Source organism: Dermacentor andersoni, chromosome 3 (genome assembly GCF_023375885.2).
Source record: "Dermacentor andersoni chromosome 3, qqDerAnde1_hic_scaffold, whole genome shotgun sequence".
Taxonomy (NCBI): Eukaryota; Metazoa; Arthropoda; class Arachnida; order Ixodida; family Ixodidae; genus Dermacentor; species Dermacentor andersoni.
This window is the reverse complement of record NC_092816.1, coordinates 87,815,910-87,840,326: the sequence shown is the minus strand read 5'-3', so window position 1 is coordinate 87,840,326 and position 24,417 is coordinate 87,815,910. Positions and strand designations below refer to the sequence as shown.

The 24,417-nt window shown below is 43.4% G+C and overlaps 1 protein-coding gene across 1 annotated transcript; it reads left to right on the top strand.

Annotated features, from left to right (window-relative positions):
• Window positions 1-9,138: 9,138 nt before the first annotated feature.
• LOC126525295 (uncharacterized) lies at window positions 9,139-24,116 on the top strand. Its single transcript, XM_050173318.3, has 6 exons — window positions 9,139-9,476; window positions 16,321-16,500; window positions 19,344-19,456; window positions 22,902-22,978; window positions 23,096-23,167; window positions 23,309-24,116. Exons 2-6 carry the CDS (start codon window positions 16,360-16,362, stop codon window positions 24,034-24,036), a joined length of 1,131 nt encoding a protein of 376 aa, XP_050029275.2. The 5' UTR covers window positions 9,139-9,476; window positions 16,321-16,359; the 3' UTR covers window positions 24,037-24,116.
• The last annotated feature ends 301 nt before the right edge of the window (window positions 24,117-24,417 follow it).

The following is a 24,417-nucleotide window of genomic DNA, read 5'->3' as shown; positions in this document are numbered from 1 at the left end:
TTTTATGCAAATGAGAACCGATCACGTTGCCTCGTAAGAGCTGTTGCATGCAGTGCGGAACTTTCTGGCACTTGTAGTGGATGTAACGCCGCGTAGGCGATATGGCGGTGGATGAAAATGGTAAAGCAATAGCAGTGCTTTAGTGAAAAGAAATGCTCAGCTTGTAAAGAAGAATATTTTACCCCAAATTTTTAGTTTTATTTCAAACGCCGTGAATCAAGGCGAACGCCAAGGAATTTATACTCTGGTGCTCTTAGCTGCACGTTATCGTCTAACTGAACACAATAAGCGTAATTATGTAGTCTTGTGTTTTTTACGTAGAACCACTTTGCAATTTGTCTTGGTGATGTTGCGCAGCAGTTTGCAGACCATTTAGCTGCACTGAGAACTTTTTTCAGGGCATTGTTTGTCTTACTGTATAGTTCTGTTGCATAAAGCATGTACTCTTCAGCTGTGTAAAGGAGGAGGTCGGCAGTGTAGCTCAGAAATAGTAATGGACCCATGATACAGCCCTGTTGCTGCCCTGTGCCCCGGTTTGTTATTTGTCGCGTAGATGTAGTTCTATTGACGAAGACATATTATTTACGATTAGATAAGTTTTTGTAATTCTAGCGGAGTTCCTCGAAATTAGTTGTCCCCAAGCTTTCATGAGAGGATGTCATGGTTTAGTAAGTTGAACGCTTTCGTTAACTTTGCGAAACAGACTATTGTCGGAAGCATCTTCTTTATGTTGTTTTATCTCGTTCACAATGTTAAGCAAAGTTGAAGGAGATTATTGAAATAGGACAATACATTTCTAGATTCATTTCGCTTACTTTTTATAAAGTGGCACTACTTTAGAAAGAACTGGTAGCAACGAAAAGACGTCAGTGCAGCAAATGTCATTATTTATGTGGGATATCGGATCACAGAAGTATAGTGCATAGAGCACTTTTTGAGCAGCACTACTGAAAGAGCATCGTCTCCCAATGAATTGTTGTTCTTTACCATACTGAACATGTGTATAGCTTTATTTGGTACAACTGGGTGGAAAAACACTGATTGGTCGTTTCTTCTGCGCTTTGTATGAAGGGCACAATACGCGTTCCAGGGTGAGCGTGTATTTTTGCAACCAACACAAACTAACGATTCGAAGTTTGGCTAATTTAACCGCTGTTCGTGCTAGCAGTACTGTTAAGAATGATACCCTGCATAGTATTACAGGCTAATTGTTTATTGACAGCACTGTAATTGGTTTTATCGTCTTACTTGAACTGTCATTTCAATGCTTAATTTTAGTTTGAAAATAGCATTGTTTGACGAATTAAATCAAACTGAAGAGTTGTTCTTTAAACCGTTCGTATGTTGTATCAAGGACCAAATTAAGAGGGTCTTTCTTTTGTAAACATATTGTTCTTATGTGTAATGGTGCGTAAGAATCCTTCTAAATGCAATGATTTTTATTGAAGTTAGTTCGAACTGACTTCTTATATAGGCTTACCGGTTTACGCGTGCATTCAAAATGTGTGGAAGAAATCGTTTATCTTTGCATATGTTCAGGTGGCTGCGTGTGCATGTTCTGATGTTTTGTTTCCTAGGGAGCCAAGATTTTGGCATACTTGAAATATATATATGCGTGCTTAGTAGTATTCAGGCTTCACTACGGGTAGTTGCTACAGCAGAAACTAGCATCGGATCAGTAGCATCGCTTCCAATCGTTGCTGTTGCAAATAATATGGGGGGGAGGGGGCTGTTACTCTATGGTCCCTGTACTATGGCATCTGGAGCAGCGTCGATCAAGCAGACGCTTTTGGTCTGGTGTGCGCTCTCCACTATCTTGATCAGCGCTTGATCGCCTCGTAAATATATTTTTCGATATATATCCGACCAAGTGTGTTTAGTTTCGTCGTGATAATTCAATGATGTACAAGTATGTGAGCGAAAACATAATTCATAGTTTCTTTGCCAGTGACGTCGATATTAGTATGACCCATGATTGTCGTGTCTCAGTTAAGGTTGCAGTGAACATCTAGCGCTTGAAAGCGCTTTTCAAGCGCTGATAAACACACCTTTATTGGCCTGAGTATATATATATATATATATATATATATATATATATATATATATATATATATATATATATACATATACGACCCTGATTATGGTTTTGCTGCTTTTGTGGCTAACGCAAGCCGATGTTTCAGCATCCGGTTGAACTTCAATAAATACAGTTTCGCACCACTTTGTTGATATTAGGATATAACGTCCTACTATTTACTGCAGCGAGCTTTTCAAATAAGGTGCAACCCCACCATGCATATTCACTGATGGTGCTCGATTTGAAGGCGCTGGCGATCGACTTGCCGCTGCTAGGTCATATGCTGGTAAGTGATACCGGGAGTTGTGCTCTGAACTGCGCAGCAACGTTTCGGATAAGGCAAGAAGTGAAATTCCTTCCTTAACACTTCGGGAAGCTAAAGTAAGGCGTCATACTGCACTTGTGGGCTTCTTACATTCAGATGTAAAAGCGATAACGAAGACAACGTAACCAATTTTGTGCTTAAAGTGAATGGGTTCAATTAGTCCGAGCTTTTGGTGCGGCAGAATTTATATGCTGTTATAGTGCATGCGAACATTCGCAGATAGTTTAGTGCCTCATTTATGTGGACGGAGCTCATGGCGTTTTTCTTTTTAGCTTTCAATTCGCATCGGTCGGTCTGCAAGCATTGGCATACTTGAATTTGATTTGATGTGAACGCTCCATAGGAAGTTAATTCATTCTTTGGTGGCAGGCGATCATGTAAAGATGCTTGCATAGGCATGTCATTTCTGCTTATAGGTATCTTGCAGTTAGACGGACTTTTGTGATTTTGCCTGAAACTGTTTTCTTGTCTCAGCGCACGAGCATTGCGAATATGTTGTTAGCCCTGGGAATATTAAAGGTTGTAACTGTGTGTACAGTATCTATGTCATTGGTTTGGCGTCACAATTCACTCTTTTGCCAATACTTGTTGCAAGTTGAACCAGATTTTTTGGTCTCGTTTGGGGAAACCACAATTGGCGACCGTGTTCAGATGTGAGTATATATTGTTTCAGACATGTTTCACGTTCAATATTTACCACTTTCTATTCTTTCGTTGAACAGTTTGAGATCGTCTCAATCGGCAACCAGTTTGAGATTCTCCGTTTTCAAAGAGCCATAATCGTTGCTCAGAAGTAGTCGGTCACACTTTCTGCTGCTTTGTAGTGCAGGATTCCACCCTCTACTTGCCGAGAGCAAGTTCTGTTTCAAGTTGTTTGATCAGTGATGTAGACTTTTCGAAAGATGGCTTTAGAGCCTTGAATTCTTTCTCTATTTCGACGTTTCTAGGCATGTTGAAACAGTGGAAGCGCAGGAGCAATGCATCTGAGAGAGTCACTACTGTAAAAGAGAACCAAAGTAAGAACTGACACTTCACCTGTAAGCAAAGGGTAAAGATGAGCCTTGGCTGCGGAGTGTTTTCGTCTCTGCCGATCGCTCGCGCGTCACCCGATGGTCTCCATTCCACGTTGACGTAATGTGCGTTAACAGGAAGGGGAAGGGCGTAGAACCGGGAGGAGTGCTGCAGGGCTTGCGGCTTCATCATGACTTCTAATTTTTTCTTTGGTCCGGGCTGCTAGAACTAGTGATGCACGGTCCAGCCACGTGCAGTGGCGATTCCACTTCACCTGTAAGGGAAAGTGTGGAATGAGCCTCGGCGGCAAAGTGCCTTCGGCCCAGCGGGTCGCTCAGCTGTCATTCGTCCAATCGTCGAGTACAGATATAGCTTAGTAGATTTATTACGAAAAATAAGTCGTTAACAAGATTGAGTTTATAACGCTGCTGTCAACACCGTCCGTCGGCAAACTGAAACTTTAAACTTTTCTGCGTAACCTTACAGAACTTGCCATCCTTTACTCGCTTAGATAAAAACATTAGGTTCGCTTAATTTAAACGTATACGTAGCACTCAGACTAGGCGTTTCATCGTTTCAAGCTCGAGCTGATATCTAAGAACAGGTTTTCGTGTTAACCATTGAACAATGGAGTTATTTTCTTTTAGGCGTTCATTCATTACGATAATTCTTTTTTGTCTGCAGATATGTGGTATTTCCGCACTCCTGCAATAGCTCTGCGGGATTGCAATATGTCAAAATAACAATAAATAAATCAATAAATATGGTTTGCAAATAGATGCAAGTACAGAGGCACAACAGAGTTGCAAGTTGAATTAGAGGTTATATGAAGCGAAAGTAACCTCAAATCTGTGCTCTGGGTACTCCGAAGCCCTCGTTGGAAGTGTCCGGCATCCATAACTCCTGCATACTTGCAAGAAGACAAACAGCTTATTGCCCCTGGACACGCTGCACATCCTCATTAAGTGGGTCCGAGAGACTGTCAAAGCATTTATTTGAGCAGTAAGTGTGCCATCACGATATACGAAGTTGTACTTCAGCGAACACTTTAAAAAAATGTCTTACATTGCCTGAGGCAGATAGGACAATTCTAGTCCATCAGATGGTCTACTCGAAGAGGCGGACATTACTTGCGCCCCCCCCCCCCCCCAAACAAAAAAAATGAAATGCATAATCGACAAATCACCAAACAATCACTAATTAAGTTTCTAATTACTTGATGGCACATATTGCAAATCGCAACTTCCAGCCGGGGAGTTCGCAAGGAGCATTCACTTGGAACGAATTCTCAGGACGACATTAGTTGGGAGATATTAGTTCCCGAACATTGCGGAGTGCGTTAAACAACGTTTTGTTACGAAAGTAAGTGGAACGTCAGTGCAGCTATACCGCAAGTTTTACGGAACATACCTGGTAAGTGGTGTCATCGAGACAATTATATTCCAGTGGGTATGCCTTGCAGTTTCACCATGAGAACTTGTAAATTACGATATTTGCCATAAGGCAATTAGTCAAAAAATATTTAGTACGTTTTTGTTAATTATTATATCACGCACTTCAATTTTTCGTGAAAGTGATGTCCGCCTCTTGGAGTAGACCAGCTTATGCACTACAATTGTGCGATCTGCCACAGGAAATAAAAAATAATTTTCAATGCTTACGCTGAAACACCCTGTTTGAAGCTGAGGCAATGTCGGCGTAGAAAATGAGTTCGGAGAGCTTGTATGAGTATTTCCTTAGAAATTTCGCGTTTATGCATTCATATATTGCGATGGTTTTCTATTTGACATGAGGATTTGTGGGAAAGTATTGATTTATTTTACATTTTCTTTTTCGATACAGTAACTTTCTGAGGTACCTCATATACAATGCATTAACGTTTTACGAACGCCTGTTGCCTAAAGTCTGTGAAGGAAAAAGTTATTCCAATAGATGGACCTACAGCCTATGGTTTGGGCTTGTTCTCGGACACTCGCACAGAATAAAACGCACACGACCGGAGAGAAGTGCCAAACCGCGTTGCTCAGCTGTGCACCGGGAGGCCAACTTAAGGCAATCCGGCAGGCCAAGATCTGCTATACTAAAATAAAGTTTATTCCTCCTCCAAAGTGCGATAGCATCACGCCGCCCACGCCGTGTGCTGTGGGTATGAAAGAGAACATTCCGAGAATGACCCAAGATGAGTGGCGGCTTGATGCGCACCGTCTGCCCGCGCGACCAGTATTGGAGGCCATATGAATAAACTCACGCTAAAGGAGGATAGCGCTTCTCTACTCCTCTAGCCTGGCGGTAGCTACGCTTGGCTTTTCGTGTGGCTAAGCACATAGGCGACACGCGCGAGGTATAGCGGAGGTAATTCGCAGCAGTTGAAAAAAGAAAGCTAAGCACAAGCCGGCATGGCTGTTGGCTTCACACGCGCTGCAGTAATGCAAGCGTAGCACTTGGAGGTTACATGATCTCAAGTTTCGAAGACGCGGTCAACTGAAACGGGGCACGAAGCGTACGCTTCCGACTGCCGGCCCTTTTCACCTCGCAAGCGCCGTGAAAGCGAGCGCTCGGGGTCATCAAATCAGATGTGCTCATGTTTGCCTGTGCGCGCGTGTAACCATTTATGTTTGGTAATTTAATGAGTAAGTGGATTTTTACTGCAGTTTATAGGGCCGATAAAACTCCGAACCTTACTTCATGTAGTTGTGTAATACCTTGCTATCGCTATCACTGCTTAGCCTTTCGTTAGAAATGGGAACTTTTTTTTTTTTTTTACTGCCGAGTTTCTGTTCTGGGTACAGAGTTTCTGGCTAAATGTATTCGCCCTACACTTATTCAGAAGCAGCAAGCGTAAGTTCTTGGATGAGAACGTGAACAGAAAGGGCAAAATAAGGTTGGCTTACCTCTCGGGTACGTACCATGCAAGAAAATACGCATCATCATCAGCATCATCATCGTCAGTATCATAATCATCCTCGCTCGCTTTCTTTTGAAAGCAAACTCCGTTGTTTTCTGTTATTCCCCAAACCCCTTCCCTAGCGTGGAGTAGCAGGCTAGAGGCATTTAACTCAGACCGACCTCTCCACCTTTCTGCCATTGAATATTATCTCTCTCTAGAGCAGCAGGCTGATACCCAATTCACGGAGGCAGTGGTGTCACAAAGGTTATGTAGGGGATTAAATGCAATATGGAAGCCTGTTTCTCATTACGAGAATTGTCTGTACGAAATCACACGAACACATAAGTGGTTGGGTGTGAAGCTCACTTAGAGTTTTACGCAAATTAATATTTATTTCTGTTCGTTGACTATCTATATTCCCCGTGCACTTTACACATTTTGATTAAAGATATGTATATCCTTCGTGCATGGTTATGCCTCGTCCTTCAAGGCTTGATTGAAAAAATAAGCATCCAGCCCAGTCGTTGACTTTAACTTCTGAATTTTGTTGATTAATTAGATACATGATTAACGGCAGCGCAAAGGCCAAGGGCGAAGCGAGACGACGAACACGGCGCAGAACTGTCAACCTGAAGTTTGCTGAAAAAGGGAAAAAAAAATTAAAGGATGCATGTGCACAACGCACATCGCATGATTTGCAACCAAAACGTCGTTAGCGAGAAGTTCCAAAAGAGCAGCCCCCCTCCACAGTATCTTATATTGACAAGTGCAAAGCATTTACATAACGGTGACACGTAAACCGGGTACAGCTACGATTAGTACAAAACGACACGCGCCTGCGCTCCCCCCAAATCTTTTCAACGAGCTTCCACTTGCCAGTACAAAATTAAATCAAATTAAATTATGGGGTTTTGCGTGCAAGACCACTTTCTGATTATGAGGCACGCCGTAGTGGAGGACTCCGGAAATTTCGACCACCTGGGGCTCTTTAACGTGCACCTAAATCTAAGTACACGGGTCTTTTCGCATTTCGCCCCCATCGTAATGCGGCCACCGAGGACTTGCCAGTACAGCGCCGTGTTTGTCGTCTCGCTTCGTGCTTGTGATTTGCACTGCCGCTAATCATGAACTTTAACTTACTTGCCCAGCTTGCCGCTGAATTAATAGGCTGAACATTGTTGAAATAGAAACTGCAGAATGTCATATTAAAGCTTTGATCTATTTGGACACTTTCTGAGCCCTACAATGAAGTGACATCGCACCACTCACGGTATTTAAGTACTCTTACTTCTTTACAGCGCACGTAAGTCTGGTACGCATACATTAAAGCCAGCAAGAAGAGGCACCGGATATGTGCCAGTGCACGTACACCATGTACTTGATGCCTTCTGCTTCAAGCACGCTTAAGTCTAGTATGTGCTAAAGCTGGGAAAACTACACCGATTGCCGCGCAGGCTTAAGAGGAAGCTTCAGCTCGGGTGCTCCTATCTAAATACACGTAAAAGCAGAATTCGTTTTTGTCGTCAACTACCGCACCAAATTTGAAAAGGTTTGTTGCATATTAAAGAAAAACTCAAAATCTAGTGACTGTTGGTTTCAGATTTTTGATTTAGGCTGTCAATTTTTTATTAAAAATTGGCAAAAATATAAAATTTTCAGAAAACGAAACTATCATGTTTACAACTCCGTAACTCAGCAATGCAAACTGATAATATAATCCCGTGAATTGCATATAATAGTACATCTAAAGCGGACAAAACTGATATGTTAGACATGAATGTCAAAAAATTTAGTAATATGGAAATATAGCTTTCGCAGAACCCTTGTAAACAACGTAAAACATTCACGTAAGGTATAAAATGATGTATCGAATTTGTCCGCTTTCAATGATCTAATGGATCCCGTTTACAGAACCGAGATATCTGTTTTTTATGCTGAGCTATGAATCTGTAAACTTCGTGCTTCTATTTTTTTCAAACTTCTGAATTTTTCAATATCTTTTTAACAAAATTCAGGACCTAAATAGAAATTCCGTGACCAACAGTCACTAGAATTTAACTTGCTCTCTCAAATGCAACAAATTTCATTAAAATCGCTCTAGGGGTCATCTCAGAAAAAGGTTCTTGCGTTTTTACATGTATTTGAATAGGCCGCGTCGGAGTTGGGCCCGAGCTAAAGCTTCCTCTTAAACTTGTCCTGACACAGATAAAAACAAGCATGCATCCCCCGATAGTCGAAATCAAAAATGCTTTTTTTTTATAATGTCGTTGCGCTTCTAACACCACTTCAGGCAAAAAATGAGTGTACCAAGTGTTTTTAGTAGCACCCAAATCAAGACTGACAACATATAGAGCTCTCTTTCCTTCTTTGCGTTTTGTTACGTCGTTCACGTCAAATAAGAGGCGCCAGTCTTCTTCCAATTAGCTCGGCGAACGCATGCAGCTGCGGAGGTCGATTCCGACGAATGTCACAGCGTGCTCTCTGGCGGCCGAACGCAGCCTATGGCTGCAACGCTCAAAATCGACTCTAAAATGACGAATGCCCTGACAGAAAGGTAAGTAAATTTCAGTGACTATTGGACGGTTCGGTTACATTGCTTGTCTTGGTGACACGAAGTGTAACCATTGCTCCGAAATTGCCGTTATATCGTTGGCGTTTGCGGATTCGCTGCGCACAAAGAGTGGCTTGTCGCGTGTCGGGAATAACTGTTTAACTTAATCAAGCGTTAGACGCAGAAGGGAACTGCCGTGCGTTTCCGAGAACGGCGTGTCCTGCCGGCTGCATCGTGACGCTTACCACATGTAACTTTATTATGGTTCTAGCCACCTGCATCAGAATCCCGAACTCATAGTACCGTGGAAGGCTTTGACCCGGGCACTTCAGTCACGGCCAACAAATCTGTAGACGTTGGCGTTGATGCTGGGTGCATAGGTCCTCAGTCATCAATTGACGCAGCTTCAGTGTTGTTAAATTAGTGTTCGTGCTAAAAGAAGCAACTCCCCAAAAAGTTTAATTCTCCCCGAGGTGCGACGCGTCGTTGAATCTTATTAGAGAAGCAACGCCACCAAAAAACGAAGCTTGGGCCTTCTCGGTGGAGCCAGTTACGATCCTACTAAACGTCGTTCTAATATTGCTCATGCAGTCGAAGCATTGACGATTTGGTCCCCCGGCTCAAGGTCAGTGCAAAATGGTGATCTCCTACTTTTCTTCAAAAAGCGTAGTGACTGAGTTTCTCTGCAACAGTACTCAAAATATCTCAAGTGATTCATCGTCTCTAGCGAATAAGTTTGGAAATAAGTGAAAGCGTATCTCGTCATTTCTATTATTATATCTCGTGAAATTCTTATGTACATTTAGTGCTTCCCGTAACATTTACCAATATTCTTACTCGTATTATTGGCGTTAACCTCAATTTCTCGATTGTATTGACGATAATTATTGGGCTTACTTTTCTTTATCCGACTTCAAGCATTCAAGCTTTGTAGCTTTCCTTCAAATCCGATGCTTGTTGCGCGGCGAGACTGCGTCGTTGGTTTCTTTTCAGTCGTAGTTGCAATGTCAGCTGTATTTTCACCATCACCCCCCCCCCCCCCCCGGTACTCTGGATCGTACCTCACCTGTTCCTAAGTGCTGGCAACATTAATCTCAAATCTTTCCGGCGTTCAAGTATGAAACAAGCATGCATAAGTTTGACTTCACGGATCAATGTCGTTCGCGCCAATATCTTGCATACACGAGTTTTGATATTGCGAGGCTCTTCCTGTATCAATTCCGCTGTCGACTTCCTTTTTAACATTTTCATATTTAGCAGCATCTAACCGAATTACTTGAAATGCATAAGGTTTCTTGGCTCGTGCGCTTAGACGTGTTAGTGGTTGAAAAACAAAATGTGTAAAATTTCGTAAAAAAACTTTTTTTGCTTTTTATGTCCAGGATAAAATGAGAAAAAAAAGTTAGATACAGAGCTTCCCCATTGATTTAATCTGCTGCGATGCGGCTGCTTTCGACGAATCTAAAGTATGGTCAAAAGAAGGAGTGTAGGAGTCTGAGAAGTGTCTGGATGCATCTACGTGGTGGCAAAGACTTTGCTTCAACCGAAGCAACCGAAAAACCTTCTGCGTCGCCTGTCGCGTGCTGCAGATTGCCCCCCTTCTTTTGCGGCATGTGAAAGAAACTGGTTCTAGTTTGCAAATGTGCACACCAAGCTACAGAACAGGCTCGCAGAGGATCGCGCGCAAAAGCTTGTGTACATGCACTCGAACCTCAATGTACGCAAGGCTTCGTCCGCTGCACAGCGAAGCGTTGACGCGTCAAGCGGAAATGAATGGAACGCAGGTTGATACAAATGTCGGTATTGACGCTCTGATGCGAGATCAGTGCCTTGACGTGAAATCGTATCTATATTTGGAACCTGTAAGCGCTCTGCTCCTACTTTTGGGATGTAATAATGCAACAATTATATCCTTTTCAGTGTTAGAGAAATAAATGTGTTGGGTTTGTCATAGCTATGTGAGCAATCGGTCTTTTTTTCTATTTTTTCATATTTCTTTTTTTAAGAACATGAAAGAAATCTGTTTTATTCCCCACGGCCCTGAAAATTTCATGAAATTTTACATAGCTACGTGCTCTTCAATACGTGGCTTCGGCAAAAGACCCATTATAAAGTTTTCGTTTAGAACTCCGAAATGTGTTGTTATTGGGCCTTTATAGCGACGTTCAAGCCGACCACTTCCGTAGTACAAATAGCTTTAGGCTCTTTAACTTGACGTTGAAATTCAAACGAAAACATGTTCTCCTTGGTCATCAGTTAGGCGACACCAGATTGAAAGTATTGCTTCAGAAGTACTTCTCGCAGGGTCACTTGGTGCATGGCTGTGTTAAGGAGAGTTGCGCGTACAAAATTACCAACGCAGGAAAAAAGGAAGTAGTCGTAAAGAGCGCCTACTATCAACTGGTTTTATTCGTTTCGAAGTTGCACATATAGGCAGTGTTCACATGTGCCGGAAAAGAAAAAAGGAAAGGGTAGGAGGGGGAGATGGCAAATCCAGCCTGCCACAAGTTAGCAAAAGCTGGGCAGAAAAATTGTTTTCCGCATAATACAAGGTAACAGAAGTGTCACTTACGCAGCCATTGCCTATTTCCTTGATGCAAAAAAAACCTTCCGAAAGCTCAGGGGCTTTTTGTTCCTGCTGCTGCCTAGAATCTTCTTGAACAGTGGCACACATCCTTTGCATGCAATGCAATGAGCGAGCAAGTTAGCTCCTTCTCTGTTATGAATGTACAGCGCATGCTCCCCTGCGTGAAAGAAGCCCGGGAATACACGCGAAATTGCCGCGCGGCTGGCTGCTTGAGGTGCTTTGCGTGCATTCGCGGGCTGCTTTCACGCCGGGATATATCCGACACTTTTATGTAGAACGTATTGCGCAACAAAAAACTGTCTCGGGAGTCTTTTATGTTGCTTTCAATTTTCTCATTGACACTTTTCATCTAATTATAATATTTGATAAATTGAACAATTAATTTAAGATTACAACGGGCTGTGTCATCTACTTCACGATACATACGGCGTCAGGGTTTGCGCTTAGCTGCCGAAAAATGTGCTGTGGTTGCATTCACGCGCAAATCCGTCTGCCGCTACCCGATCTCCATTAACGGTGTCATAATACCTTATGTCTCCCACCACAGATTCTTGGGCATTATCATCGACCGCGGTTTGTCATGGACGAGGCATGTTAATATGTTGAAGCAAAAACTCAATCTGTTTTGCCATGTTCTTCGCTTCGCAACAGGCCCATGGGGCCCCACGGAAGGCTCATTACTAAGACTTTATCAGTCTCTTTTCGTAGGCTACATTCGATACAGCCTTCCGATACTCTCAAACTTGAGCATTTCCTGCTTACGGACATTAGAGAGCGTCCAAGCGCAGGCACTAAAAATATGCCTCGGGTTGCCACGGCGTGCCTCCAACAAAGGCACAATTGAAGAAGCCCACGTATGCCCATTACCGATATACCTGTCCCTCGAACCACTTCGTGTGTATTTACGCTTACTGACACGACACCATTGCCATCTATTGACGTCGGTTTTACATGAGCGACCGGACAGCAGTTTCACAAGTGCACTCCGCTGCCATCTACCCCACATAACATCAGGCTATGCCCTTGCATATCACCCCGTCAAACCACCATGGGTGATGGTTCAACCTTCCGTATGCGTACATGTCCCCGGCATACTAAAGAAATCATTGGTTCCCGTCAGTGGACTACAACAACTTGCTCTCGCGTACATCTGGTCAGAATACCAGACATATGTTCATGTTTACACAGACGGCTCCGCGTCACCTAAGGCATCGACAGCAGCTGTGGTGATACCAGCCCAACAGATGACTCGAGGTTTCATACTAGACCATAATTCAACATCAACCGCTGCAGAGCTTGTGGCTATTCGGGAAGCGATTCGCCACATCTGCGGGGAAAGACCTCAAGAGGGGTGCATTTTCACGGACTCAAAACCCGCGCTGCAAATTTTGGGATGCTTCCTGCGCCACACCGCATATCAGGTTCTGGCCCTGCAGATCACCGAGCTACTTTCATACGCTCAAGAAAAACACCACCGCATAGTGTTCCAATGGATCCCAGGACACTGTGGGCTCAACGGTAATGAGATAGCCGATGCTGCAGCAAGGCGCGCCCTCAGCAATGGCCTGCGAACTGTAGTGCCATTCTCAGAACGGACATCACATGCCTCCTGTCGGAATTAATGAGGAGTGCGACGAGAAGATACTGGGCCCAGCCAGACGCTCGTCACGTCCGCCTTAAAAGCCTGGATCCTGATATGAAATTTCCTATTCTGCGTGGAATTCCACGCCCTCATACATGCCTGATACACAGACTGCGATTAGGCGTCGCCTTCACGCGCAAATATTTGCACATTATTGGACGGACAGACTCCCCGGACTGTTCAGTGTGTGGCGCTGTAGAGACTATAGAACATGTGCTCGTGGTGTGCCCTGAGTATGCGCGAGAAAGACTGATATTGGCAGATACATTGAGACATTTACACAATGGACCACTGTCGGAGGACCTCTTGCTAGGCGCGTGGCCACAGAGTTGGCAGACGACAGAGACAATGCGTGCACTTTCACGTTTCCTAGGTGACACGGGCCTGGACTCACGCCTGTGATACCAGTTGTGTAATGTGTCATTCACCTCGTTCCTCCCATTATCGTCCCCCATTGTGACCCTTTTTCTTCCCCTCTTCCCCTTCCCTTACGTAGAGTAGCAGGCCAGATGCTCCATTATCCGGCCGACCTCTCTACATTTCCAATCATTAAAATACTTCTTTCTTAAGATTAATTATCAAATTAGGCGAAGTGCAAGAATAATCTAAGTATCTCCACGCGACGGAAAACAACATTACTGTCGTTCTTCCAGCTACGCAGCATTTGCCCATCTTTAATGTTTATCTTAAATTAACTGAGAAAGCCCGTATATGAAGCTTCGAAACGGGAGTATTAGCACTGATGAAAACCAGAATTTAGGAAGACCTCCTAGCTCAAATACGATTTTTTAGGCGCTCACGTTCACCGCAGGAATGCGAGACGCAGAAATTCTCAAACCGATAGTTTGTCTCGTCAGTATGCTAAGTTTGAATGGTTAGAGGGACGGCAGTCTCGCAAATAAACGGGAGAGTGTAAAACCTGCAGATGTTAACAAGAGTGTGAGAGAGGGTTAACGCGTTAATATGGATGAGACTTCGGTCTAATTAGGTAAGGCAGGCTAAATCAAAAATAAAATGGAAGAAATGACAAGAGTTTAGAACAAAACCCAGGTACGCTCAGAAAATGGAGGCGTGCCTGATTAGTTGACATCAGCGACAGCGGCTACGCGCATCCGGACATTACCGGAATAACGAGACCGGTACCTCATCGGCACGCGCGCGGTGCCAGTCGCCAGCTATCACGCCCGTGGTAGTGTGATACGACTTCATCGTGTTATCACTGTTATGTAATTATAGTTTGTCTCAAAATGCGCCTACGATATCAGAATTTACTGAATACTGGTGCAGATTCCATACCGGAAGAATCCTATCTATACCAAGGTGGTATCTATAACAGCTTCTCGTAAATCTGGAATCGCAGGGAGAGGCACAGGAGGGTCAGATAAAAAAAAAAAAAAAAAAACACTAGCTTACTTTGACAATTAGCCACAAAAATTTAGGTCACAATCTTTTGAGGATTTGCGATTTGACGCACGACAGTTTGCGTTTTAAGAACCTGAGAGCAAGCATTGATTCTTCTTTATTTAAGATGTGAAATAAAGTGAATGCATTGAATTTGCAGAGCTTGAGAGAAAACAGTTTTCCTCTTTTCGTGACCAGCAGAAATTTTTATGACATCATATTTACCGTCAAAATACCGTCATAACGTACAACAACTCTACTCTGCACTGTAACTTCTTGCTGTTGCCTCTGTACTCAGCTTCACATCATCCACCTCTTCGTGTATTCTTGTCAATTTAGCCGCTCCTCGTCCGCTAGCTTCGACTACAATTAAACAGCGAGGGACTTGGAAGCTTCTTCGCCTTGGCGCAACTTTCTCTGCGGCTCCACGATGCTCAAATACTGGCCTATCCGGAGCGCCATGCTTAGTATCAGCGCTGGTTACACGATCGACGCTTCCGGACTGGCGGCGGCGCCTTATGCTTCAGACCTTCTCTCTTTGTCCGGCTTCTGTTCTTATCTATGCTCGAGCCTCCACGGCTGCTGCCTGGACGCTTGCCTCCATCACTGCCGCTGTGGGACAAGTGCCGTGGTTTTCGGTGACTCATTCTCTTCTTCGCATGACACCAGTTTGGAGATACGCACCATCAAACTTGCCGTGAAAAATGCGTTGTTGTTCCACTTAATTTTTTAACAACTCCCGGCCACGGCGGCCCCGCATTTCAATGGAGGCGAAACGCGATAACATCCATGGCACTTAGATTTAGGTGCACGTTAAAAAACCCTAGGTGGTCCAAATCTCCAGTCCCTGACTTTTTAATTTTAATCTTTTAACAAGATACATCTGATGCATTCAAGCACATAACTAACCAGAACGTTCATGTATTTCGTCGCGCACTTTGGGAAATAATATCTCGAAACTGGTTTCACCCTGGAAATTAGTTTCATGTGAACACGTCCTACAAACTCACTGGCTACAGCTCGTAAATTGAAATATGTGCTGTAAAGTACTTAATTAGGAACTTGTCATATTTCGTTAATTAATTGAACGTGTGTTGGGAATTCTCATGCTGGTAATGTCCGCTGCGAATGATACAGCTCGAGGAGGATAATTATGCTATCTGCCAAAGGTGTTATTTAAAAATTATGTTAAACAACAAAATGATCACCCGGGATTCTAGAAATGTGATACCATACACAGTCTATTTATAGTTTTAGCAAGGTCACTCAAATATTGTGTTATTCCTAATGCTGCTGTTTTGCAATATTGTAAAAACGTTCAGAACTTTTTAGCCCAGTGCATGCAGTTAGGCTAGCAGACTTTTGGTGGATATGCAATTTATGTAGGTAGCTTATCAAGGACGCCCTCTTTTTTCCTGAAAACATCTCTAAATGGGATTCAGCTGCGTATTTCCCATTTTCACATTCTTCGATGTCTTAGCGCTTCTTAGTGTCATTTTGGTTTTCTTTGTTGGATAAAATGTTCGGTGTGCCTTCCCCTATGTTATGTTTAATTTTTGAGAAAGAACGTTGCGAAATTTTCTTCCAACAGAGTTACAGCATACTGCTGAGTCAATTTTGTATGGCGTGATTTTTTCTTTATATTTTGTATCTTATGAGAGTTAAGACCACTGCTATCGTTTCAGTTTACGTAGTGAATGTGGAAACCTTGTGGTGGTACCGAAAAATTCCATAAAGAAAGTTGGTGGAAGCATACCTGCAGGCTAACACTGAAAGCATACAATTTCTTGGGATTATCATTTCGAACAGCGTCTAACGTGATTCAATTATTCTTTACAGCACCTCTTTTTTGTATACAACGAATCTGCAGTTCAAACGATGTTGCACGAGAGGCACATAAGGTGCTTGAAACTTATTGCGTTAGTGCAACTTTTCTTTGATCACACGATCCAGCCAGCGTTCACTGCGGGTCTGAAATGCCCTGTTCTAGAGGCAGTGATGGATGTTGACTGGAAAAAGGTAGGAATCAGTGAAGCCCAATTTCACCATGTTTTGCCTTCGAATTTGATTATGAAGCAAGCAAGATGCTCTAGTTGGTTTCAAGTACTGTTGTGATTATTTCGCGGTGAAAAATTTGACAAGATAGAAAGAGATACATGGGACCAACGCCTAACTGCACTCATCTTACAGCACGGCGATACGCACGTTCTAAACAGTAATTGCTGCATAGGAGGTTACAATTCACTGCCACGGAGCACAATATCATCCTAAACTTGCACATACGCGTAGGCTCACAGTTTTTCGTTTGGCACTGTAATTTGCACTGTAAAATCAAGTTCCGCAACGACTTCGGATACGTGCGTGGATTTCTATATGTAACCAATGAAATATCATAGAGATTTACGTAAGCGCGATGTTTCAAGAATACAGCTGCTTGCTCATCAAAATGCAGCCTAGTTATCATCACGCCAACTAAGCGAACGCCTTGGCAAGCAACTTGCTAGCCTACGTTGTTTTCTTGTTACTAAGAGCAAGAAATTTTAGTAAGAGTATTGATTGAATTTCATGGAGTGCGTGAATACTGCTTCTCGGCCTAGGAACTAACAAAAAGAAGCACGAAAGGCAGCCGGCGCGTTGTTTTATTCATTAGCTAATTTATATTCACTCAAGTATAAATAGTAATCGTCACAATTTGTTTATGCTAAGCGTTCTTTTATCTAGTCAGCTCTCATTCTCACGGCCCAGACAGCTAAGAGTAACGAAAGACATATGTGGGAAAGGGAGACAGTTTCTTTGATCGGAAAATTCTGGTGTTGTCCACAATCCTTGTCAATTTGACTGTGCCTATGACGTCGATATTTGCATTCAATATTAACAGCGCACAGCAGCGAGACATGATCAGTAATATTGCGTTGTGTAGTATGCAAACTTGAAAAATACATAAGGCAAGGAAAAACGAATACCTAAAGCTAGTTACTGCAGGGGCCTCTCAACAATGAGCAATCTACTCAACACTGAATAAAAGCTTCACATAGGCCCTAGTTCTACTCTTCTAAGATGATATCCAGTCAAGTTTTTGGGAGTATATTAACCCAGGGAAACAGCAATCTACCTAATTGTAATGTAGAAGAGTATTCAGCTGTGGCAGTGTAGATCATAATAATCGTTATTGTCAATTGCTCGGTTAGAGCAAATGGCTCAAATGCCCTTTAAATAATTTTACAATATCGTCTGCGCGTACTGCTTATTATGGCAAGCGATACTAAGCTGAACCGTTTATGTCCACGCAAGTAGCACCACGGCTTGGCGCTGCGTTATTTTATTGCCGTAGGGATCAATACGGTTATTATTGTCGCATGGTCACATTATCCGCACTACACATCAAGGACCGAGGGCACGCCTCGGAACAGTTTTAGTGTTCTGAAATTGGCTATCTGGTGCAGATGGGGCGTTGTAGGTGAGGACTGCGTGCTGACTTGCACTTCCTATATTTTTATAAGCGTATGCATAAATCAAAGTAAATGGTCTTGTTAATGCTTCAGTTCAAATTTCACACTTTATCCACGACTAAGGGCCAAACAATGAAATCCTCCTTACCTCAGTAAGGAAGCCTTCATTGCGGTGAGGCTACCTTATGTCACTCTGAAAGCTTCCTTACTGAGGGGCCCTCAGTGAAGGCTTCCTTGGTGCTTCCTCAGCATAAGGTTGCTGCAAAGCTACCTTCATGCGTCCTTAGGCCGCTCCTGGCCCTGAACGAGCGCTTCACCTCACTGCTTAACCACGTGACGTTTGCTTGCGCACGCGCGCTGTCGCCCACCTGCGGAGAAGCGCGAGCACGGTATGTCTTGCAAGGCATGTTCATTTCAGTCACGCGTGCGGCGTTGCTAGGCGTTGCACGACGCCGGCGTGCCAGCGTTGATGGAGCACATCAAGTTTTGCACTGTAATGCGCTACTTTTTTTAACTTTAGTAAACAAAACTAGAAGAAAGTGTCCACGCTTCTCTATATTAGCTCTTCAATTTAAAGAGTGTGCGACGATACAACATTTTTTTATAGAATAATGGTGTTCGCGTAAAGGTTTTAAGAGATAATCTCGAACCCAGGAATGCGGCAACCACTCCTTACGCGAGGACAGGTGAAGGGAGCTTTCAGAGTACGCTTGCTTCTTCCATCGGTCCTTCGCTGTAAGGAGGCCTCACGTAAGGTTAGGAAGCGCTCGAAGGAAAGGAACATTTCATTGTTTGGGCCTAAGCCTTGGGCACGTAACCTCAATCTGCCTACAATGTGTAATATGTTAACATCAAAATTTTATCTCAGTAAAAGATACAATTAAATATAATTAACAATCTTCGCTTCCTGCAAAAAGCTACGAATATGTAACAGTAAAAAAAAAAAGACAGAACGTTAATCACGTTTCAATGAGACGCCAATGCAGCGTTATGCTTGCTCTTATTTTTCTTTCTGTCACTTGTGTACTGGTCTGCGCTACGTATTTTCCGTTTTATTTCGCCGAAATAGATACCCTTTTTTTTTTCTAAAGGACAGGTTTCGAACGCCGCTAGTTGGCTACAAGCTATTTACATGATACCGCTGGAATACTTACAAAATGACGAAAAGGATGCTCGGTTGGAGTTAAAATAGTTACCACAAGAAGTTGTAGCCGCCCAAAAGCCTTGAGCGAGCATCAGTGTAATCCGCAGGCTTTACGACTTTATTTGAAGGCGCAGTGAGTAGCTGTTGTAGTAGCAGATGATTGTCGTTAGCCTTGGCGTGCGCTAATTACGTATAGTGCCACAGGAAATGTCTGACTGATATGTTACAATATATTACAAATATTACAACACTATATTACAACTTTTCAGCTTGTAGGTGCAGAGTGGCTGCAATCGCTGCACCACCCTAATAAAGAAGAAGTCTGCATCGCAATGAGATTTTTTCCATCAAATGAAACCATGACAGTCCAGACCAGACCAGGGTAAGATAGTGTGTTTAATCCTGTTGTTAGAGTAGCTCTATTTTAAAGAAGAATTCATATTTTCACGAATGCTTTATTCTTCGGTAATGTAACTTACGTTAGGCCTACGTGTCTCAGTGAACGAAGGCGAATTGGCTCCGGAAAATAAAAAATGATGAATGGTACTTACTGTGGTAACCTTGTAGTGTACTTTGTGAGTGAGCATTGCTTTATTTACGAACGCACATAACGAGAAAAACAAGGGCCCGTAGAATATTACTACAAACGACGCGGAAACATCGAAAGTTGGAGCGCAGTTCTGGGGAAATGGAGCTAGTGCCGGCAAGTGTAGGTCCAACGCAAACCGGGCGTACAGGTACTAGCGGCAAAATGAACTCCTTGGCACATTGACAAATGTGCTTCCGCGCGCCGTGCCGCTCTCACGTTCAAACACCCGAATTTGCCCTGGCGTGGGAGAAAGTATGCCCTGCCTTCTGGCGAGCAAATTTGCTGCGTCAGCTACCGGGGATTTAACGAAAATTGATAATGCCAATACATGGGGGGGGGGGGGGGGGTGGGGGTGAGGAAATGGACTCTTAGTTGTGGGTCGACAGCAAAACCTCGAAGCACGAACGCTCACTTTATGTGCACTGTTGCTCATTCTCTTGCACATGCACCACGTGCTCGAACTTATGGTGGCCATATTCGCGCCGCATTCGCAACGTGTTTTATTTGAGCGTCCCAAGGCATAAGTCTGACGGCGCCATCAATTCCACTTGCGCTGTACTGCACCCTATTGTAGGCCACTATTAACATATAGCTCACATCATATCGGTGAGCCGTCACTTGAACATCTGGTCGTCACTTCGTTTCTTAGTCACTGACGTCCCCTCGCTCCCTTTGTGCCACTGTTCCAAGGGCCGCCAGCACATGTTCTCGGCTCTTAATTAGTTATTTGTTATTCTACTAGGCAGTTACAGTGAACCACGTCATTGCCGGTTTGTTTCATGTCGTTGTTACTTAGAATGTTCAAACACCCCTGTTTGCTTTATTCTCGCTTCCGTCCCATTGACGACCTGTTATACTAGGTTTGTACGTGATTCGGCCATAGGTACTGCTATTCATCTGTTTGTAGTCACCATTATATAGGTAATATAAAGAGCAGCTAGCTGGACAATTATGTCAATATTAGCCAGCTTCTGTTCTTGATATAATCAGCCACGTGTATTTCCGAAAGCACCAACGGTCGTCACGTGCGGCAGGCTCAACCTTTGGAGAGTTTGATCAATCTACTGTTGTCTTTCGAATGAAAATGCTTCAGATTATTTACATATTTCCCGCCGAAGCTACGTGACGTTTAGCCATGAACGTAGGCTCTACAGACATATCGTGTAGCTCAAATGAAGTGCTCAAACAGAAACAATTGTTTGAGAAGATAAGCTTGACGGTGTCATGGAATCCATCTGCACCAGAGGAACTTGATTAAAATCTTGCTGGTGGACCTAAATATACTTGCGTACTCTTTTTTTTCGCTTCCCCATGGTGCCTTCATAATTTGACACACATCTAGGCGCTTCTCTCAGGCTCATCTGACCGCGGGATAATGCTTATCTTTTCAGAGTTTGTTAGTATTACGCAATCCATGCTTTACTGGGGTAAATAATTTTCTGAACATTAAAAAAAATAGATTACTAGCGGATCTCAATAAATGCCAGTGGACAAGAACATTCTTGGATGTTCTCTTTCTTGGTAGCTTACACAGCTTCTACGATAAATTTGATAACGAAGAGAAAGCTTCAGCTTTGATATGATTACTGTTGCTTAGAAACCGCGGATTTGCTATACTCACACCTTTGCTTAGGTTCAAAATATTTGAAAGATACTAGAAAGATAGCTATGTGCGTACAGAGGGAAAATCATATCGCATGGAAAGTTTGTTATTAGGTGAAGTACCTAATTGGCACAGGTGCAGCAAAGGCACACATGACGCACAAATAAGAATGTTGCATCAATTGCTACTCACAGCAGTGATTACAGTATTTTCTGTTGTACATCAGTCTGCGGCGTTTCCCGCAAAGCGTTTGATGAGAAAACATCAGTAGCTTTGTTCCATAGGGAATCAACGCTGGATTTGTTACGAGCTAATCAGAGGTGTTCCAAAGTGGGCACTGCACGAAACTTTGACCACACAAGTACTGCGAAATGAGCAGACAAAGAAGTGTCAGGCTATTCACGAATGTTGAATAAATATAGTAATACATAATGTTATTCATAAAATTACATCGCCGTAACGGGACAAGGGCAAGCCCAGATCGTCCTGCTGACAAAGCTTTGAGGCCTTGCGATGGTATTCGGATAATAAGCTCATTTTATGTTTATAGTATCCCCTCCTTAGACAGTATATGTAAGCCACTTCGGTACGAATAGCTAGACACGTGGCGTAAAGCTACCTAAAAGTTGTCGCGTAGATTCTTCTCAGAAATACGTCTCATTTAAAACTAATGGTTCATACTAAAGCATGGAAACCAGCACAATCGTTTCAATTGTTTGTAAGAGCATGATCACTATACGCCAAAATAGTGTCGACGAACAGGCACGGCAGCCCGGCCGACGTGTCAGGTCGCGACGCGAGAAATGCGTCTGCCGAAGCTATAACCACAGCCACCATATGACACAGTAGTTTTGACGTTTTGTTCCTATCTTTTTGGTTTTTTAGATGGTTGGATTTCAGTGCATCAACAGTGCTCGTTATCTTAAGCAGGCGCTTGGTATGCTCACCATGCTTGGTAGCATACCAAGCATACCAAGCTTGGTATGCTTGGTATATGCTTGGTATCTTCAGTTTTCCAGAGGTATAGGCAACCCTACTGAATGTAAAGTAAACGCACCGCACGCGCTTTTTCTCGCGACGGAGAAGGAAAACATGGGCGAAACTGGCGCCACAAATCTACCTACAATAAAGAAAAAAACTGCGATAAACGAAATGACGATACCTCTCTCTGAACATCAGGACTAGTCGGCATGACAAACGCAAGGTATAGGAAATATTCCCCGGCTGATCGCTGAACAACTTCGTGCGATACCCTGCATCCTGATCGATGACAGTGGAGCGTGGCTCAGCCTTCCGCGCCCCTGCTGCTCCTGCTCTTGATAGGCATTCGCGTATTCAAAGGATAGCACTCGATTTACTATCATCATGATGGGCATCAAAATACATTGTTGAGTGTTCGCTTTCCTTACAGGTCATAGTATTAGGCTAACTTCAAGAAATGGAAAGTACAATAACTGATGCACATCTTCAAGTGCTATTATACCAAGAAAGGCTCCTTAGCCGGAGGTAATCGTGTGCGAAGAAGTCTCATTGATCAACTCGCCGAGGCTGAACTAATTCAGTAACTTGTGTTAAAACATCTTGATGTGTAAACTGTTTGGACAAAATTCGTGAGCGTTGTACTCAAATATGCAGACCGAGTGGTGCTCTATCAAGTCCCTCCTTGTACAAGCTACGAAAGAACGGTGATAAGCGGTACACTTATACGCACGGTAAGTAGAATCAGAACCTGCAATCAAAATTTATGGAGTAGTGTCAGCAGCATTCCACTTCTCTAAGTTTTCTATCAATGAATTTCACGTCTAGCTTTCTTTCTCCCTTTCTTCAAGATAACAAATTTTACCAGGTTTTGGATACGGACTATGCGTCCTGGGCCCTCATTCACCACTGCTGGGAAGGCGGTAAGTGACATACAAGTTGAAAGACTATTGACACCCGCTATTGTTGTAGTGGTGATAAAAAATCGGTCAACCTCTTCATTTCGCTCATTCAAGTTGTCAGAGTGGCCAATAAATTGCTTTGACCGTGGCTGTCTCTAACAGGAACTGGATCACGGTTTATAATAGCACTGAAAGAGCCAACGTCTGAAGTATCTGCGATCACAATGGAAAGGATTCAAAGTTCTCTTGCAAAGGCTGGACAGACGAAGAAGTTCGCCTGGAATCGTTCTGGCTGCATGCCGGAGAAGAGAATCAAGAGAGAGTCTCCTGGAACACTTTCATTACAATCGGGGTTGGTCCCAGACAATAAGGCACCTCGCGATAAGCTTAGTTTGGTGGACGGCTTGGCCAAACAAAACAAGGCACCTCGCGATAAGCTTAGCTTGGTGGACGGCTTGGCCAAACAAAACAAGGCACCTCGCGATAAGCTTAGCTTGGTGGACGGCTTGACCCAGCAAAACAAGGCACCTCGCGATAAGCTTAGCTTGGTGGACGGCTTGGCCCCACAAAACAAGCCACTTCGCGATAAGCTTAGCTTGGTGGACGGCTTGGCTCCACAAAACAAGGCACCTCGCGATAAGCTTAGCTTGGTGGACGGCTTGACCCAGCAAAACAAGGCACCTCGCGATAAGCTTAGCTTGGTGGACGGCTTGGCCCCACAAAACAAGCCACTTCGCGATAAGCTTAGCTTGGTGGACGGCTTGGCTCCACAAAACAAGGCACCTCGTGATAAGCTCAGGCTGGTGGACGGCTTGACCCCAGAGAAGAAAGTACCTAGTGATAAGCTGTGCTTAGTGGATGGGGTGGTTCGTGGCGGTAAACGAAGCTGAATGGGTAAAGTTTTTGTTATTCGTAGAAAAATGCTAGAAAAGTGCTTTGAACAATAAAATAGCAGTACTTTTCGCCACAACAGGTGCAGTCTTTTGCGTGTTGTCTGTCTGTTTCCTTGTGCTCGTAACCTTACAGGTTGAGGCTGGTTGCTCTCAAATTGCCAAGGATAAAACGCCACTGTGTGAGATCACAGAGAACTAGACAAAACAACATAAACTCTAATTGCAAATAAAGACGTGCTAGAAAACATTCACTCTGTCAAATAATCACACATGAGTTTATTGAGCCTTTTCCTCTAGCTCGTTTTTTTTTCTTCACTGTTGCTTAAATAGACACTTTTGCAGAGATATCAAGCTATTAGTTCCCGTAACAGGCATACA